We start from the raw sequence: 15683 nt of genomic DNA, 5'->3' as shown, positions 1-15683 counted from the left end.
ATTTTGGAGAGTGAGTTTTTCTGAAAGGGTTTTTGGGGGGCATGTCCCATTTAGGAAGCCCCTATGGGGCCAGAACAGTGGACCCCCCCCCCACATGTGACCCCATTTTGGAAACTACACCCCTCATGAAATTTAATAAGGGGTGCAGTGAGCATTTACACCCCACTGGCGTTTGACAGATATTTGAAACAGTGGACTATGCAAATGAAAAAATGTATTTTTCATTTTCACAGACCACTGTTCCAAAAATCTGTCATACGCCAGTGGGGTGTAAATTCTCACTGCACCCCTTATTGCATTCCGTGAGGGGTGTAGTTTCCAAAATGGGGTCACATGTGGATATTTATTGTATTGCGTTTGTCAGAACTGCTGTAACAATCAGCCACCCCTGTGCAAATCACCTCAAATGTACATGGTGCACTCTCCCTTCTGGGCCTTGTTATGCGCCCCCAGAGCACTTTGCGCCCACATATGGGGTATCTCCGTACTCGGGAGAAATTGCATTACAAATTTAGAGGGTCTTTTTTCCCTTTTACCTCTTGTGAAAATGAAAAGTATAGGGCAACACCAGCATGTCAGTGTAAAAAATTTATTTTTTAACACTAACATGCTGGTGTAGACCCCAACTTCACCTTTTAATAAGGGGTTAAAGAAGAAAAAGCCCCCAAAAATTTCTAAGGCAATTTCTCCCGAGTACGGCGATACCCCATATGTGTCCCAAAACTGTTGCCCGGAAATACGACAGGGCTCCAAATTGAGAGCACCATGCGCATTTGAGGCCTAAATTAGGGATTTGAATAGGGGTGGACATAGGGGTATTCTATGCCAATGATTCCCAAAAATTTGCGCCATCTCAAACTTGCAGCACTCACTGTAAACCTCCGCCCATGTGAGTGTACCCTGTACATTCACATTGGGGGGAGGGGGCAAACATCCAGCTGTTGCAAACTCCGAGCATGCCCTTTGGCTGTATAATGGTCTCCAATCTGTGCTCTTCCAGATGTTAGAGAACTACAACTCCCAGCATGCCTGGACAGACTGAGCATGCTGAGATTTGTAGTTTTGCAACATCTGGAAGAGCACAGATTGGAGACCATTATACAGTGGTCTCCAAACTGTGGACCTCCAGATGTTGCAAAACTGCAACTCCCAGCATGCACAGAAAGCCAAAGGCTGTCTGGGCATGCTGGGAGTTTCAGTTTTGAAACTCCCAGAGGCAGTGGTGAAATCGCTTTACGGCGATCTCACTGCTGCCAATGAAGATGCCGCCCTGCTGCCGGAAACTCACCGCCAGGACGCACCACCTCCGGGACCGCTTGGAGGACGCCGCTCGCGCCGGGACCGCTCGGGACATCGCATGGCCGGGTAAGTGACGCCGGGGGACCGGTAAGGGACACTTAGCAGAGCGGTATGTGTCCCGATCCCCGTGATCGGGACTCACACACCGCGCTGCTAAGTATTCTGATAGCGAAACGCTGCTATCAGCTAGTCAGATTTGACTAGCTCATAGCAGCGATCGCTGGGGGCGGTGGGGGATGAAACCCCCCGTGGTCGCATGGTAAGATGGCTGGCTATCAGTGATATCAGTGGCAAAAATGAACATGACGTACCTGTATGTCATGGGTCGAGAACACCTTGCCACTCATGACGTACAAGTATGTCATAGGTCGGGAAGGGGTTAAAGGGGTACTCTCGTGGAATTTTTTTTTTTTTTCAAATTAACTAGTGCTAGAAAGGTAAACAGATTTATAAATTATATTAAAAATCTTAACCCTTCCAGTAATTTTTATCTGCTGTATGTCCCAGAGGAAGTTTTGAAGTTCTTTTCAGTCTGACCACAGTGCTCTCTGCTGACACCTCTGTCCATGGCAGGAACTGTCCAGAGCAGTAGAGGTTTGCTATTGGGATTTGTTCCTAATCTGGATAGTTCCTGATACAGACAGGTGTCAGCCGAGAGCACTGTGGTCAAACAGAAAAGAACTTCAACACTTACTGTAGTGCCTACAGCAGCTGGTAAGTACTGAAAGGATTAAGATTTTTATTAATAGAATAAATTTACAAATGTTTCCACCAGAGTACCCCTTTAAATAGTTCAGTTATTGCATTTGCAATGGCAACACATCACAACAGTGTTAAAGACCAGGTCTTCCAAAGGAGCTGGCTGTGGTGTCTTACACTACTCAATGAAAAATTGGATTGCCATCTGTTACTACTGTATGTTGTGGAAGGAAAAAAAAAATATTTGATCTATTTATTCAAACATTGTGCAAATATGTTTGTTTACCTGAAAAATCCAGGAGGCGAAGAACTGAGCAGGAAGTTCTTTTCCATATTTTGCAGAATATCATTCAGCATTCTGACTCTGATGGGGTCTCTTTCTTTGGGGTCATTTGCTGGTCTCATTTCATTGGACTGGAACAACTGTGCAGTTTCTCTTAAATGCTTTGCAATTTCAATTAAATCAGTGGACACATCATTCCCTAAAATCAGACGACACAATGGTACAAATGACACAAAATATCCTCTTTTATACTATCTGATTAATAACACAATTTTATCTCAAGGTTTATTTGGTCAGAATTTTCAGATGTATGAGTAACATTCTCATTTCCAGTGAAGAAATTTGATTTATGTATATTTTGTAAGAGAAATGTATAGTTGCTGCTCAGGAAATATGAGAATGGAGCATTTTTATGAGTTCTGAATTACATGAAGCTGCACAACCAGTGATAAAATAGTTGAATTTACACCGATAACAAAATGGAAACATTGTAAAAGGATAACACCTATAAATTATGTTAACATGCTGTTTCATATTAAACAACTTTATTTATGGGAAAAAATGCCTTTAGTTTTAATAAGGCAGGAAATAGGATCTGCATAAAGGTAATAAATATATTGTATCCCTTAACAATGAAGTCATTTTTTTCAAATAAATAAAAGCCCAGTTAATAGCTGTTTTGACACGATACTAAATTTGTTCCCAAGTGTTTCCAGACTAATACAGTATTTAACGGCACAGTCCTTGGAACTTTTAAGATGGGAACTGCAGATTTTAGGAAACTTAAATCAAGATAAAAGGAATAACAATATGTATATTTTAAATAAGAGCAGTCATAAACATGCATTACTTATCTGAACTAACAAATACATACTTATTTACATATTTCTTCGTTTACCCAAATAATTCAATATTTTCTAGCATAGTTAGTTGCTACTTTGTCTTTATCCTTTTGATGAGCTTTAAGCTTTACGATTCACATTAAACAAATTTGTTGCAGACATTAGACATGTCCACAGCAGAAAAAAATGTTTATTAGTTTAGTCTACTATTATTAAGTGCATTTTTTTATTCAGTTGTTTTTGTTCTTTGATCTTAGTTGGTGTTTTGAACTTTTCCCACTTTCAAAATGTGTTTCTATTAGCTTAGATTCTTAGCACATTTTTCGTTCTCTCATTTTTGTCCTAATTCAATATTATAAACTATTTGTTATTCTGCCACAAAATAATGATTTTAAACCGATGTAGTATTTGTAACTGCATTCTTTCTGTAAAGTTACACTGGTGTTTATGTATGTACAGTACCACTATAAATTTTCCTTTAGTTACACCAAAGAGACAACCTGATTGAATGGCAAAAAATACCTTTTAACTCAACGGTGGTGTAACTATTGCACCTGGCCGGCTTTGCAGGTTGCTCTCTCTAGTTAAGAGTTACAGGCCTGAGCCAATCAGCAGCTGAGGTGGAGTTTTTGACCCCCCCCCCCCCCCCTTAGCCTTCTAGCTCCTGCTCTTGATTTTAGTTTTATTTTAGTTTTAGTCTTGTTGTGTTTCAGATCTGACCAGTTTATCTAGTTTCTAGTCTTGTCCTGTCTTGTGATCAGTCTGTACTTTTGTTGGTTTAGTTGTTTATCTGTTACCTGAACCTATATCCTGATTTGTATTCTGACCTGTATCCTGTTTTGTACTCTACCTTGGTATAGGTCCTGATCCATTGCTTTCTACTTTTTCCCTAGTCTTGTGTATTAGTGCTTCTGCTTTATTATGTTTGTACCTGAACTTGTGTTCTTGCTTGTGTTTTGTGCCACAACATGGTATAGCATGCTGACTTCAGTTTTTTTTCACTCACCTATATTTATGTGACAAGAACATGGATTTCTGTAAGCTCCATTTAGAATAAAGTAATAGAATGATTATACCCTTAACCACCATTGATGTCCATAAACAGTCCAGCAAAAATTCTAATTTCTCACAGAAAATAACAGTGTTAAATAATGTTTTAAAAAATATATTTTTTTACAAGATGTCGTATATAAAAATAAACACACTTGATATCAAATATTTTTTATTTTATTTCTTAATACATTGTTTGGTACATTAAATAGTACAATAGACAAACATAACACAAAAAAACAAATAATCAAATAGTTATGTCAACAGAATACAAATAACTTAGTCTTGTGATATGGGGATTAAAAGGTGGGGAGGGGGGTAATATTTGATCAAATTGGTCTTTTTCTCTCATTCCAACAAACATAATAGAATCATATGATGCATTTATTGTGATCTGTGTAGGAGTGATTTCCTTAACCCCTTAAGGACCAAGGACATATCGGTACATCCTGAGTCCTCTCCCTTACGATAACGAAGGGGCCACAGCATGGCCCCGCGTCATAGTGGGTCGGGCCCAGCACCTAGAAACGGCCGGGACCCGTGGCTAATAGCGCACGGCACTGATCGTGGTGCCACATGCTATTAACCCTTTAGACGCGGCATTCAAAGTTGATCACTGTGTCTAAAGTGAAACTGCTGCCGATTAGCTCAGGGAACTGTTCGGGATCACTGCGGTGAAATTGCAGCATCCCGAACAGCTGTAGGACACGAGGATGGTCCCCTTACCTGCCTCCTGGTATTCGATCACCAAATGACTGCTCAGTGCCTGAGATCCAGGAATGAGCAGTCAAGCGACAGAATCATTGATCTATGTTATCCTATGGGATAATAAAGATCAATGTAAAAGATCAGTGTGTGCAGTATAATAGCCCCCTAAGGGAGCTATAACACTGCAAAAAAAAGTGAAAAAAAGTTAATAAAGATCATTTAACCCCTTCCCTAATAAAAGTTTGAATCACCCCCCTTTTCCCATTAAAAAAAAAACTGTGTAAATAAAAATAAAAATATTTGAAATTACTGCGTGCGGAAATGTCCGAATTATAAAAAATTTATCATTAATTAAACCGCCTGGTCAGTAGCATACGCGCAAAAAAATTCAAAAGTCCAAAATAGCATATTTTTGGTCACTTTTTATATCATGAAAAAATTTACAAAAAGCGATCAATCCAAAAATGGTACTGCTAAAAACTTCAGATCACGGCGCAAAAAATGAACCCTCATACCGCCCCGTAGGCAGAAAAATAAAAAAGTTATAGGGGTCAGAAGATGACAATTTTAAACGTATTAATTTTCCTGCATGTAGTTATGATTTTTTCCAGAAGTACGACAAAATCAAACCTATATAAGTAGGATATCATTTTAATTGTATGGACCTATAGAATGAAGATAAGGTGTCATTTTTACCAAAAAATGTACTGCGTAGAAACGGAAGCCCCCAAAATTTACAAAATGGCGTTTTTTCTTTAATTTTGTCGCACAATAATTTTTTTCTCTGTTTCTCCATAGATTTTTGGGTAAAATGACTGATTTCATTACAAAGTAGAATTGGTGGCGCAAAAAATAAGCCATCATATGGATTTTTAGGTGCAAAATTTAATGATTTTTTAAAGGTAGGGGGGGAAAAAGTTAAAGTGCAAAAACTGAAAAATGCTCGGTCCTTAACTCCTTGCGTCCCGTCAATTAAGGACGGAGGTCGTATCCATACTCCCTCTGTATTTCCAATCACCACAGCTCGTTGGGCGGTGATCGGACCGGGATGACTGCTGATATCTATCAGCAGGCACCCCGTGGCAATGCCTGGGGGTCCTAAGACCCCCCCATGTCAGCAATTGATCGCCTCAAATAGTCGGTCAATTGCCGTGACATCAAGAGGGGCGGAGAAGTGACGACACGATGCTCCGGCCCCTGTACTGCCCGTCATTACTCACAGAGCGAGTTTGCTTTGTGCAGTAATGACAAGGGAGTGCTGCAGCCGAGATCCCGGGGGTCCCCAGCGGTGGGACCCAGTGGATAAGATGTCTAGGGGCGGAGTACCCTTTTAACAGCTGAGTGCTGTATTATGTCACATAATTTATGCTATCCTCTATTCAATAATTTACTCACATTACTGACAATTTGCACAAGGACACTGAAAAAAAATATAATTTACCTAATTGATTACAAAGAGACATTTCATAATCTCATACAAATTAAACCTCAAAATTAAAAAATTGGTGATATATATCCAGTTATTTATTTTAGATATAAAAAATTACCTAATTAAGAGTTATCTGCATTGCTTACTTACTGAGCACTCACATATTCAATTCATGAAGACTAGGAAATCTGTGAACTACACGTCTTGGATTTAGGCTGATGCTGGCTTACATACTTGATATTGTAGCAAACTCTCCAGACAGGAAAGAGATTTGTGATGTTAATACATTATACTGTAGATGTGTATTTTATCTTTCCTCATGGCTTAACACTGTCCAAACTATATGTCATAGGATTACTAGCTTATCAAAAAACATGATTTCTCAATATTAAGTTGGGAGATGTATACGCTTTAACCCCTTTACTACTTAGCCTGTTTTGATCTTAATGACAAAGGCAAATTTTATAAATCTGACATGCGTCCATTTATTTGGTAATAATTTATGAAATTGATTCTGAGACTGCTTTTTCGTGACATATTTTTCTTTACATTAGTGGTACATTTTGATTGATATATTTAGCGTTTTTTGTATTAAAAAAATGTTAGCATTTTTCTAGTTTTGATATTCTCTGCTCGTACGCCATGCCCCACCAAATTAATGATTAATTTACATCTACAATAGATCTATTTTATGTTCCCATTATTTGATAAACATTATTTTACTTTATTAGAATGTTAGAGGGTTTATATGTTTAGTAGCAATTTTCCAGATTTTCAAGAAAATTACAAAATCTGATTTTTCAGGGACCAGTTCATTTCTGAAGTGGAATTGAAGGGCCTATATGTTAGATACCTCCCCATGAATCACGCCATTTTATAAACTGCACCCCTTAAATTATAACATACATTTTTTTTGTCAATTTTTAATTAGAATCAATTTTTTTTCTGTAACACAATAGGTGTTGACAAAGAAATAAAACTCAAGATTTATTCCCCAAATTCTGATGTACTTAAAAATATCCCATATGTGGCCTTTGTGCGCTCTCACATAGGCCTCAGACATGCTGTGTGGATTTTGGGGCATCCTTTTAGTTTAGGATATTTTGTTGGCATCATATAAAACTACAGGGGCCTTGGGGTGCAAAAATATTTTTAAGTGACACTTTGATAATTTTTTAATTTTTTATAAGGTGGTATACATAAAAAAAATTTTTAGGTTGTCCTTCATGGGGTATAAATGACATGTTAACATTACATTGCTTGGTTGATAGGATTATGGCGATACCACATTTATATATATTTTTATATTTTATTTCATTGATGGCATAAAACTATTTTTTTTTTAAATCATATTTGTAAGTTGCCGCATTCTGTGAGCTGTAACTTTTTTATTTTTTCACTGAAACAATTGTGTGAGGACTCTTTTTTTGCGGGACATGTTGATGTATTTGGGGGGACTATTTTTGGTTGTGTGTTTTACACATTTATAATTTATTTTATAATTTTTTTCTTTTATTTTTCAATTTTTTTTCAATTTTTTTCACTTTTTTCACACTGTTTTTTTTACTATTATACACATAATTCAATGGAGTACACATCTGTACTCCATTGAATTATGCTGATGTATGTCAGTACTGACAGGCATAGGCTAGATCAGTCCCTACCTTAGGTAGGGACTGATCGCTCATGTTGCCATGACAATGGAGGCCAGTGTAAGGCCTCTGGTTGCCATAGCAACCATTGGCGCTTTGCTTTCACTTTCTACAGCGCTGATCTGTTACCCTAATAGATGCTGAAGTCTGCGTGACCGCAGCATCTACAGGGTTAATCAAGGATTGGAGTGCAGCCTGCGGGTGGCCTCCTCCGATGGGGCCCCCCTCACCACCGATCGCTTCACACAGTGACAGACCAATAGCAGCAATCGCCGGCCGGGGACCGACGTGATTGTTCCCTGGCCGGCTTCAGGGAGGCTCAGCTGAGCACAGCCGAGCTCCATCAACTGTCACAGCGCCAGGTGGCACTGTGACAGTTTATTCTCATCAGGTTGTCAGAAAATCTGCTAGACTCAGTATAGCTTGGTATTAATACAAATGTTGCCATTCAGACAGCAGAGCACCTTGAATGGTGAAGTATAAAATCCAGCGTACATTAGAATGTTTCTAAACTGTTCAAAAACAATGCATCAACTATGGAGATGAGCAAATTTTTGAAAAATTTTATTTGGCCGATTTGCTGAATTTTTTGAAAAAATGTGGTTCGATTCTAATTTATTCGCAGCAAATCTATATTAAAAACTGCTATTTCTGGACTACAAAGAGCCTCAATAGGGGTGTAGAACACTTTGCTTTGCTTTGCCGCAGAGCTGCACAATGACAGAGCCTGGAGGTGGCATCAATATGAGGAGACCATATAGTGGCTGAATGACACAGCGTGGAGGTGTTGGCAGCCTGAGGAGACCATATAGTGGCTGAATGACAAAATGACAAAGCTTGGATGTGGCTGAAGCATGAGGCGACCATATAGTGGCTGAATGATACACCATGGAGGTGTTGGCAGCATGAGGAGACCATATAATGGCTGAACGACACAGCATGGAGGTGTTGGCAGAATGAGGAGACCATATAGTGTCTGAATGGCACAGCTTGGATGTGGCTGAAGCAGGAGGAGACCATATAGTGGCTGAATGACACAGCGTGGAGGTGTTGGCAGCATGAGGAGACCATATAGTGTCTGAATGACACAGTGTGGAGGTATTAGTAGCATGAGGAGACCATATAGTTGCTGAATGACACAGCCTGGAGCTGAGTAGACTCTAGGGCTTCACAATCTCTAGGATTAAAAGATGAATTTTGAAATTAAAATTGAAGATTTATGGTAGCTAGTGCTACCATAAAAATGTTTAGGCCCAGGACCAGCAGCATCAGTAAACCATATATTGGCTACACAGCCTGGAGTTGGCTGAAGCATGAGGAGACCATATAGTGGCTGAATGACACAGCCTGGAGTTGGCAGCAGCATAAGCAGACACTAGGGCTTCACAATCCGTAAGATTGAATTTTTTTTATGCCCAGGCCCAGCAACATCAGTAAACCATACATTGGCTGAATGACACCGCCTGGAGGTGGCTGAAGCATGAGGAGACCAAATAGTGGATGAATGACACAGCCTGGAGTTGACTGAAGCATGAAGAGACCCTATAGTGTCTGAATGCCACACCCTGGTGGTAGGTGAAGCATGAGGAGAACCATATAGTGGCTGAATGGCACAGCCTGGAGTTTGTGGCAGCATAAAGAGACCATATAGTGGCTGAACGGCACAGCCTGGAGGTGGCTGAAGAATGAGGAGACCATATAGTGTCTGAATGGCACAGCCTGGAGTTGGCGGGAGATGAGGAGACAATAGGGCCTCACAATCTCTAAGAATAAAAGATTAATTTTTAAATTTCCATTGAAGATGTATGGAACCTAGTGCTACAATAAAATTTCCCAGGTCCAGCATCATCACTAAAGCATGTAGTTGCTGAATGACACAGACTAGAGCTGGTAGCCGAATGAGTAGACAAGAGGGCTTCACAACCCCTAAGATTAAATTATGAATTTTGACATTTCCTGAAGCATCAGTAAAATATATATTGGTTGAATGGCACAGCCTGGAGGTGGCTGAAGCATCTGTAAACCATATATTGAATGAATGGCACAGTTTGGAGGTGGCTGAAGCATCTGTAAACCATATATTGGATGAATGGCACAGCCTGAAGGTGTATGAAGCATCAGTAAATCATATTTTGAATGAATGGCACAGCCTTGAGGTGGCTGAAGCATCAGTAAACCATATATTGGATGAATGACACATCCTGGAGTTGTTGGCAGCATGAAACCATACAGTGGCTAAATGGCACAGCCTGGAGGTTGCTGAAGCATGAGGAGACCATATAGTGGCTGAATGACACAACCTGGAGTTGGCTGAAGCATGAGGAGACCATATAGTGGCTGAATGAGACAGCCTGGAGGTGGCAGAAGCAGCATCAGGGATACTAAAAGTGACCCGGTGACAGAGTGGTGCGGTGGGTGGCAATACCAGTACTGTTACGCCGAGCGCTCCGGGTCCCCGCTCCTCCCCGGAGCGCTCGCTTCTCTCTCGCTACCGCAGCGCTCCGGGCAGCTCCACTGACCCGGTGCGCTGCGATACCGTCTCCAGCCGGGATGCGATTCGCGATGCGGGTAGCGCCCGCTCGCGATGCGCATCCCGGCTCCCGTACCTGACTCGCTCTCCGTCTGTCCTGTCCCGGCGCGCGCGGCCCCGCTCCCTAGGGCGCGCGCGCGCCGGGTCTCTGCGATTTAAAGGGCCACTGCGCCGCTGATTGGCGCAGTGGTTCCAATTAGTGTGTTCACCTGTGCACTCCCTATTTATACCTCACTTCCCCTTCACTCCCTCGCCGGATCTTGTTGCCATTGTGCCAGTGAAAGCGTTTCCTTGTGTGTTCCTAGCCTGTGTTCCAGACCTCCTGCCGTTGCCCCCGACTACGATCCTTGCTGCCTGCCCCGACCTTCTGCTACGTCCGACCTTGCTTCTGTCTACTCCCTTGTACCGCGCCTATCTTCAGCAGTCAGAGAGGTTGAGCCGTTGCTAGTGGATACGACCTGGTCACTACCGCCGCAGCAAGACCATCCCGCTTTGCGGCGGGCTCTGGTGAAAACCAGTAGTGACTTAGAACCGATCCACTAGCACGGTCCACGCCAATCCCTCTCTGGCACAGAGGATCCACTACCTGCCAGCCGGCATCGTGACAAGTACCTGGTGACGAAGGTGGGTGAAAAAAGATCTGATGCGGAGGAATGTTTGTAACTGGTGAGCAGCGCCTTAAATCTGTCAGTCACTATACATATTTTTGAAGTGTTAGTGTGGCTCTATGGTCAACCTACTCTCATGCATCAGGCATTGGTGGTTGGAAATCCTGGCTGATCCATGCCTGATTCAGCTTCACAAAGGTCAGTCTCTCCACATTCTTCATGGACAGACGAGTTCTCCTTGGGGTGACTATGGTCCTTGCCGCACACTAAACATCCGCTCTGATGGCATCCTACTGGCCAGGCAGGACAGCTTTTCCAGGGCAAACTCTGCTAGTTGCAGCCACACATCAAGTTTGGTTGCCCAGAAGTCCAGCATGGGCATGTCAAAGTATGCCACCACCTGCTGGTTCAGGTCCTGCTCCAGGTGTACCTGTTGCTGATGAGTTGCTTCACTTTGTGGGTGAAGAAAGCTACTCATCATCAACTATAGACTCAGGCTGCATCTGATGGAGCTGGTATTGCTCCTGCCACCCACCCCTCCCCAACAGCCATGGCAGTGGAAGGGGAGCGCAGGGGGCCCCCTGATTCAGACCTGTGAAAGGATGGACGATGGCGCCGTTAGGCAACTGACTAGGATGCCTCTGTAGTAGGTCATACTAGGATGCCTCTGTAGTAGGTCATTTTGTCCTCCCTCTCAGTAGGTGTAAAAAAATACCCCTATTTTGTGGGGGTAGCGAGGGTCCAATAAGGTAGGGCAATTAGGAGAAAAAAACTAATTTCCAGCTTCCATAAAAAGGAGTAAATTTAATTTCAATCCTTTAAAAAAGCATGCAAAAAATATAAAGGTTGACCCCATAGAATCCAAGGGAAACTCCGACGCATTTCAGTTTCTTAATAAATCTTAGTCATAGTGATATTCATATGTGGGAACCTGTTCCTCTCTTTATACCTGTAGTAAGTGTGGTTTAGGAAAATACAAGGTCCATCCACCTGGAGGGTGGGGGCAGGCATTAATCAGATGTGTGTGAGAATTCACACCTGTGTAATAGATCAGGTAAGAGAAAAGGAACAAAAGAGAAAAAATATTCAAAAAAATATATATGAATATGCATCACAACAGTAACAGTATTTTAACTTGTAATTAGAAAATGTACATAAGGTCATTTTTGTAGTTGAGTCCTCGGGGGAATCTGGTATTCAGGCAGAGGATCCAGAATGCCTCCCGTCTGAATACCAGCTTCCCCCAGTCACCACCTCTGTTAGGAGGTTTAACCCTCTCTATTCCTTGTATACTTAGACTGGACAAATCACCTCCATGTTTATCAAAAAAGTGTTTAGTAAGTCCTGAAATGGCGCGTCTGGCCCTGTTCAGATTATGCAGCATATGAAGATGTTTCGAAATTCTTGTTTTGAGTTTGCGAGAAGTGCATCCTAGGTATTGTAAATTGCAAGTATGGCAAACAGCAGAATAAATAACATGTGAAGTATGGCAATTTATGAATGATTTCATCTTGTATGTTGTGTTGTTGGATTTGGATTTAAATTCAGAACAAGTATTCACATATTTGCATATATTGCAATGAGTATGATTGCATGGGTAATTACCCTTACAGTCCAACCAATTTTTTTGTGGTCTTTTTATTTAAAAGGGAAAAATCACTAGGAGATAGTTGATTGTATTAGGATTTCCCTTTATGTGAAAACAATTCTGATACCATTTTTTATTATATATATATATTTTATATATTATAGTTCCTCATCATAGTGTAATACAGGTAAATTGTAAATGAGGATTTCTCTTATTTTATTGAAATGTATACTGTAAGGGGAGCTGAAAGAATGTAAGTCTTGTTTAGTTGTTTTTTCCATATTTCTATTTTCTAAATAATAACCTTCAGGTTTGGTGTTTACAATATTTTTTGCTCTAGCAATGTCAGCTTTTTTATAGCCTCTATTTGTGAGGTGCTGTGTGATATCTTCACATGTGGAGGTATAATTTTGTTGTGTAGATGAAGGTCTTGGCTCTTACAAATTATCCTATAGGGAGATTTTTGATTACGTGGTGACGATTAGTTTAGTTTAGTGTAAATTTTGTTTGAAGTAGAGTTGCCCATGAGGGTTATGTCCAAAAAAATTGTGACTTAATTTTCCTTATTGATGGTGAATTGTAAATTGTAATTGTTTGTATTAAGGCCGGTGTCTTTTATCTACTTTTCAGTTACAGATCTTGGAGAAAGGTCTAACATTTGTACCTGATAAATTTTTTGATCTATATTCTACTGTGCTGCACATTAATAAATTTATAAGAATACTTACAGTAAAAAGACATGTTTTCCAAATAAATGATGAAAACACTGATGTTCAGGCAAATAGTGAGAATACTATAAATGAATGTCTTCTCAATATTAAAGGAAGAAGCCATATGCCTTTAGCAAGCAGTTTTGCAGAACAACTAGCTACATTAGCACTGACGGAACTACAGGACACACCCTCACCGACATCTCCAATAGCAACCACCACTTCTACATTTTCCACCCCTAACCCTACATTTAACCCTATAAATGCACAATGTAAAGCCATGGACATGTTTCAAATATGGGTTGAATGGGATTTAAAGGAACTGGAAAACACTAAGAAGAAGAATATTACCTTCAATCTCACCTGGCAACAGAAAAAAGCAATTATTGAACTTAAAAATAATGATATTATTGCCCGACAATCCGACAAAGGCTGTTCGGTGGTAATTATGGACCTTTCCCTCTATGAAGAACTTCTACTACAAATGTTACAGGATACTACCACCTACCGCCCGGTGAAAACGGAACCAACCAATATTATCAAACAAAAACTGGACAGATTGCAGGAAAAACAGAAAGAATATTTATCTCCAACTACACCCACATGTCCGGTATTTCATGCACTCCCCAAAACCCATAAAAATATATTCCCTCCGCCACTTAGACCTATAGTGGCAGGAATTGATTCTTTACAGGAACTATTGGGTGCATGGCTTGACCGTCTTCTCCAGACCCTCACCACCCGGACCCCAGGATTTAGACAGAATACAAAAACCTTACTTCAAGCTGTATACATGGAGTGTCCGACCAATGCCACATGGCAATCTTGCGATGTGGTAGCGCTCTACACTTGCATTCCTCACAATAAAACTTTAAATGCAGTTTCATACCACTTGAATAAGTACAGTAATTACAGTCTTGATTTGAAACAATACATTTTTGATGTCTTAAATTTTTTACTTACATTTTTTTTCGGTTTGATTAACAATATTTTTTTTCAAATAACAGGCTGCCCAATGGGGGCAAAATTTTCCCCATCATTGGCAAACCTGTACATGGCACATTGGGAGGAGGTCATCCTCTTCTCCAATGCCAGCCCATTTTCCCATCTTGTCGGTTGGTATGGGAGATATTTGGAAGACCTCCTCCTGGTGTGGTTGGGTACCACACAAGAGGCGGAAGACTTTGGCCGTTACCTGAATACAAACAATTTACAATTCACCATCAATAAGGAAAGTTAAGTCACAAATTTTTGGGACATAACCCTCATGGGCGACTCTACTTCAAACAAAATTTACACTAAACTCTATCGGAAGGAATATGCAGGCAACAGCTTTTTACATGACGATAGTTGCCACCCTTGCCACGTAATCAAAAATTTCCCTATAGGGAAATTTGTAAGAGCCAAGAGTGCTTCATCTACAAAACAATATCACACAGTGCCTCACAAATAGAGGCTATAAAAATGGTGACATTGATAGAGCAAAGAATATTGTAAACGCCAAACCTGAAGGTTATTATCTAGAAAATAGAAAAATGGAAAAAAAAAATAAATAAATAAAAAAACATGACTTACCTACTTTCAGCACCCCTTACAGTATACATTTCAATAAAGTAAGAGAAATCATCCTTCACCATTTACCTGTATTAAACCATGATGAGTAGTGTTGGGAAAGAATATTTGCATTGCAAATTTTTATCCCGAATATCGCAAATTCACGAATTTCACGAATATTGAGAATATATTCGCTATATATTCGAAATTACTAATAATAACTTTTTTCCGCATATGCACATATTCACATATGCGCATATTCGCACATGTGAATATTGGCATATGTGAATATTCGCATATTCCTTCTTTTCACTTGTGGGCCAATTAGAATGATGCAAATACACTTGTCAGAGGTTATCAACAACATCCCTAGCAACCAATAGTAAAGTTGCCCACCCCCTCACTGTTTTCTTCCTCGAATACGCGAATATTCGTCTATATATACGCGAAATATCGCAAATTTGAATATGGGCAATGCTGCTCATCACTAATGATGAGAAACTCAAATATAATAAAAGATGGTATCAGAATTGTCCAGCATAAAGGGAAATCCTTATTCAATCAACTATCTCCTAGTGATTTTTCCCTTTCAAATAAAAAGACCACAAAAAACTGGTTGGACTGTAAGGGTAATTACCCATGCAGTCATACTCGTTGCAATATATGCAAATATTTGAATACTTCTTCTGAATTTAAATCCATATCCAACAGCACAACATACAAGATGAAAT

The 15683-nt window shown here is 40.3% G+C and overlaps 1 protein-coding gene across 1 annotated transcript in view; it reads right to left on the bottom strand.

Moving 5' to 3' along the window:
• NAALADL2 (N-acetylated alpha-linked acidic dipeptidase like 2) overlaps positions 1-15683 on the bottom strand; it is an 801196-nt gene that overhangs the window by 77042 nt on the left and 708471 nt on the right. Inside the window, exon 13 of the mRNA XM_056565215.1 lies at positions 2285-2480. Coding sequence (XP_056421190.1) covers positions 2285-2480 — 196 coding nt within the window. The remainder of the gene's footprint in view (positions 1-2284; positions 2481-15683) is intronic.

This window comes from Hyla sarda, chromosome 3, assembly GCF_029499605.1.
Source record: "Hyla sarda isolate aHylSar1 chromosome 3, aHylSar1.hap1, whole genome shotgun sequence".
Classification (NCBI taxonomy): domain Eukaryota; kingdom Metazoa; phylum Chordata; class Amphibia; order Anura; family Hylidae; genus Hyla; species Hyla sarda.
Note: the sequence above shows the minus strand (reverse complement) of the source record. Positions and strands in the feature narration are given on the sequence as shown.